This window comes from Chrysochloris asiatica, unplaced genomic scaffold, assembly GCF_000296735.1.
Source record: "Chrysochloris asiatica unplaced genomic scaffold, ChrAsi1.0 scaffold00168, whole genome shotgun sequence".
Taxonomy (NCBI): Eukaryota; Metazoa; Chordata; class Mammalia; order Afrosoricida; family Chrysochloridae; genus Chrysochloris; species Chrysochloris asiatica.
In genome coordinates this window covers 6,709,876-6,714,295 of record NW_006408686.1, presented here as the reverse complement: position 1 = coordinate 6,714,295, position 4,420 = coordinate 6,709,876, and the positions used below count along the sequence as shown (strand labels likewise).

General features: G+C 48.9%; 1 protein-coding gene across 1 annotated transcript; it reads left to right on the top strand.

The window, feature by feature from the left end:
- The first annotated feature begins 2,993 nt into the window (after positions 1–2,993).
- On the top strand, positions 2,994–4,021 carry KCNK6 (potassium channel, subfamily K, member 6). Its single transcript, XM_006871547.1, has 3 exons — positions 2,994–3,013; positions 3,219–3,667; positions 3,804–4,021. The coding sequence occupies exons 1-3, from the start codon at positions 2,994–2,996 to the stop codon at positions 4,019–4,021; spliced, it is 687 nt and encodes a 228-aa protein (XP_006871609.1).
- Positions 4,022–4,420: the final 399 nt, after the last annotated feature.

Below are 4,420 nucleotides of genomic sequence, written 5' to 3'. Positions count from 1 at the left end.
TTTTGGTTTTCTGACTCCAGATCTTTGCACATTTTGTTGTAATACTTGACTTTGTCTTCTCGAGCTGACCTTTGAAATTTTCTGTTCAGCTCTTGTACCTCCTCATTTCTTCCATTTGCTTTAGCATCTCTATGCTGGAAAGCAAATTTCAGTGTCTCTTCTGACATCCATTTTGATTTTTTCCTTCTTTCTTATCTTCTTAATGACTTTTTGCTTTCTGCCTGTATGATGTTCTTGATGTCATCCCACAATTCTTCTGGTCTTCCGTCTTCAGTGTTTAATATAGCAAATCTATTCTTCAGATGATCTCTAAATTCAGGTGGGATCTATTCAAGGTCATATTTTGGTTCTCTTGGACTTGTTTTCATTTTTTTCAGCTTCAGTTTGAATTTGCATATGAACAATTGATGGTCTGTTCCACAGTCTGCCCCTGGCCTTGTTTTGACAGATAACATTGAGCTTTTCCATTGTGTCTTTCCACAGATGTAGTCAATTTGATTTCTGTGTATTCCATCTGGTGAGGTCTATGTGTATACTCATATCTTATGCTGTCTAAAGAAGGTATTTGAAATGAACACATCATTAATTATGCAGAATTCTATCATGTGACCTCCAGCATCATTTCTATCACCAAGGCCATATTTTCCAACTACTGATCCTTCCTCTTTGTTCCCAACCTTTGCATTCCAATCACCAGTAATGATCAATACATCTTGATTGTATGTTTGATCAATTTTACATTGAAAAAATTGGTAGAATTATTCTATTTCATCCTCACTGGCTTTAGTGGTTGGTGCGTAAATTTGAAAAATAGTGGTATTAACTGGGCTTCCCTGTAGGTGCATGGATATTATCCTATCACAGACTGCATTGTACCTCATGACTGATCTGGATATGTTCTTTTTGACAGTGAGTGCAACACCATTCCTCTTCAATTTGTCATTCCCGGCATAGTAAACCATGTGGTTGTCAGATTCAAAATGGCCAATATCAGTCCATTTCAGCTCACTAATGCCTAAGATATCGATGTATATGCGTTCCATTTTATTTTTGACAACTTCCAATTTTTCTTCATACTTCATACATTCTGTGTTCTGATTATTAATGGATATTCACATCTGTTTCTCTTCATTTTGAGTTGTGTCCCATCAGCAAATGAAGGTCCCGTGGGCTTTACTCCCAGGGGCTTTACTCCATTCGCATCATCAGGGTCAACTCTACTTTGAGGAGGCAGCTCCTCCCCAGTCGCATTTTGAGTGCCTTCCGGCACAGTACCTGATAGTGTCTCTCTGCTATTCATAAGGTTTTCAATGACTAAATATTCAGAAGTAGTTTGTCACTTCTTCCTAGTCTGTCTTCCTCTGGAAGCTCATCTGAAACCTGTCCACCATGGGTAACTCTTCTGGTACTTAAAATACCAATGGCATAGCTTCCAGAATCACAGCAACTCACAAGCCACCACAGTACAACAAACTGACAGACGTGTGATGAACACCAGGTCTTGGAGGGTTTAAAAATGGCATTTGGCTGCATCTGACCCGCCTCTGACTTCACAAGGGGGAAGGAGAATCAAATTCAACATCAGCCCCAGGCCGAATCTTCAGAGGCAAAGGTGAGACATGCCTCCACCCTACAACCTTCTTTACCAACTCTGACACGCCCATTCCTCCCACAGCATTACTTCTAGCTGGGCCCCATCATTTATTGCAGTGGCCACACAGAACTCACAGAGCATACCTATGATTATAGGCTTTAATGGGTTATGATTCAGGATCAGATATGCTCAGGATATCTGTTGGTTAGAACAGCTTCTTCTCAGTGGTGCCCGCTGGCATGCCTCTCTGGTCCTCTCAGCCATGTGACCCCTTGTCTTCTGCCCTGCTCAGGCAAGTGCTACAAAGCTCTGTTGTTGTTGTTGTTGTTAAGTGCCATCGAGTCGGTTCCGACCCATAGCGACCCTGTACAGGGTTTCCGAGGGTGTAAATCTTTACGAGAGTAGAAAACCTCATCTTTCTCCCGCAGAGCGGCTGGTAGTTTCGAACCGCGGACCTTAAGGTTCACAGCCCGATTCGTAACCACTACGCTACCAGAGCTCCTTACAAAGCTCTGTTAGCTCTGCTGATAAACAGCCCAAAGGCACTGCATTCCGCTAATAGGCCTCAGCCGGAAGGCGCTCAGCTATAGCTCCCCAGACAAATGGCCGGGAAGGCACCCCCTCAGCCAGCAAGCCTCCTGCCTGAAGGCACTCAGCCTTCTCTGTCCAGGGAGCACTGTTTCATCTAGTGCTTTTACTTCTGCTGATTTGTATGGTTTCCAACTCACATGGGTGCCATGAACCTTATTTACATTATCAGCAAGCTATCCAATCACCTTGGTAGACCCAGATACCTCATTTGCATAATCCCACTTAGTCGTTTCATAGGTGATACTCCTGGAGTCGGAACCAAAACCGACTCCACGGTACTTAACAACAACAACCCCTGGTGTGGTGCTGTAGGATAACCACTGGATCACAAAGTCGGTTTGAACCAAAACGTCATCAGTTCAAACCTACCTATACTGGGTCCCTATGAGTTGCTGGGCACTTAACAACAACAAGCAAAGACTATGGCTACAAGAGCCACCTCAGGTAATGCAGTGCATTACAGAAGGTGACAGATGGTTGAGCAAAGCACCTGAAACAGGGGAGGAAGGCTGGGAGTCCTACCAATACCTGGGGGAAGAATGTTCCACAGCCTGAGGTCTTGTTTGATTCTCAGCCAGGACTGTGAGGGGGAGAGGGAAGTTTAGAGGTGATGGGGTCAGGTCTGTGAGTCCTCATGGGTCATAGGGAGGGCTTTATATTTCCCTCTGAACGAGCTGAGGCCATTGGAAAATTGTGGCTGAGGTGATCACGGAGTCCTACTGGCTGTCTGTGGAATCAGACAAAGGACAAGGTGGGAGCAGGGAGGAGACCCAGTCCCATTCTGCTGTGGCAGACTCTGGTGCGTGCCATGGGGAGTGGGTGCCATAGGTGGGTGGGCACTGGATCGATTTGTAGGCTGAGACAGCAGGATTCACTGCCAGATGGACTGTGAGTCAGCAGGGAGTCAAAGGTGAACTCAAGGCTCTGGGCCTGAGCAGTTGGAAAGATGGAGGTGTCATCACCAGAAATAGGAGGGACCACGGAAGGGGCAGGTTTGGGTGTGAAAGTGGACCTGGGTTTGGGGTATCCACAGACCCCTGAGTGGAGGTACCCAGTGGGCAGAAGGATTTCCCGTCGCTCCTACAGGCTATGGGTATACGACGCCGCTGACCGACGCAGGGAAGGCTTTTGCCGTTGCCTTTGCACTCCTGGGCGTCCCAGCCACCATGCTGCTGCTGACCGCCTCAGTCCAGCGCCTGTCACTGCTTCTGACCCACAAACCCCTGTCCTGGCTGACCCTGCGGAGGGGCTGGGACCCTCGGCAGGCAGCCCGTTGGCACTTGCTGGTCCTGCTGGTGCTTGTGGTGACCGTCTGCTTCCTGGTGCCGGCCGCAGTCTTCATCCACCTTGAAGAGGCCTGGAGCTTCCTGGATGCCCTATACTTCTGTTTCATCTCCCTGTCCACCATCGGCCTGGGGGACTACGTGCCTGGAGAGACCCCCGGCCAGCCCTACCAGGCCCTCTACAAGGTACTGGTCACAGGTGAGTCTGGGCTGGTTGGCTAGTCTTGCCTGCCAGGGTCTGAGGGGGTCGTGGCCTGGCCCAGGAGGATGCTGAGGGGACACCGTTCTATCCTGGAAGGCCATGTCTCACCATCACCCCTCTGCCCTCTCGGCAGTCTACCTCTTCCTGGGACTGGTTGCCATGGTGCTAGTGCTGCAGACTTTCCGTCACTTGTCCGACCTCCACGGCCTCACACAGCTCATCCTGATCCCCACGCCATGCCCTGCCAGTGAGGATGAGGAGGACCAGGTGGACATTCTGGACTCTTCACCAGAGCCACGGCAGCAGCTCAATGCCGGCTCCCATGCCAACTATGCCTCCATCTCCAGGTAGCTGGGGCAGGTGCCCCATGGCTGGATTGAAGCTGACTACACAAGACTCTCCATGTGTATGTCCAGGTGTTTGTGAGACATCTGAACCAACTGCCTGTCCTTCATTTACAGCCCCGGGCTGGACATGAGGGGTAGATGTACCCACTGAGTACTCAGTATTGCCTTGTTCTCCCCCTTCCCTCTCTCACTTTCTGGAACACTCTAGACCTCTTTGGCTTTCTGTCTTTCTTCCTGTCTCTGTCCTTCCTTCACACTCTCTGTTTCTCACTCCCTTACACACTCCATCTGTCATTCAACCACTCATCAACAGCCAATCCTACCAGGCAGTAGTAGGATCAGACCTCATTCGGGGCCTTGGGGAAGTGCTTATCTCTCCCTGAACCTTGATTTCCTTAACTGC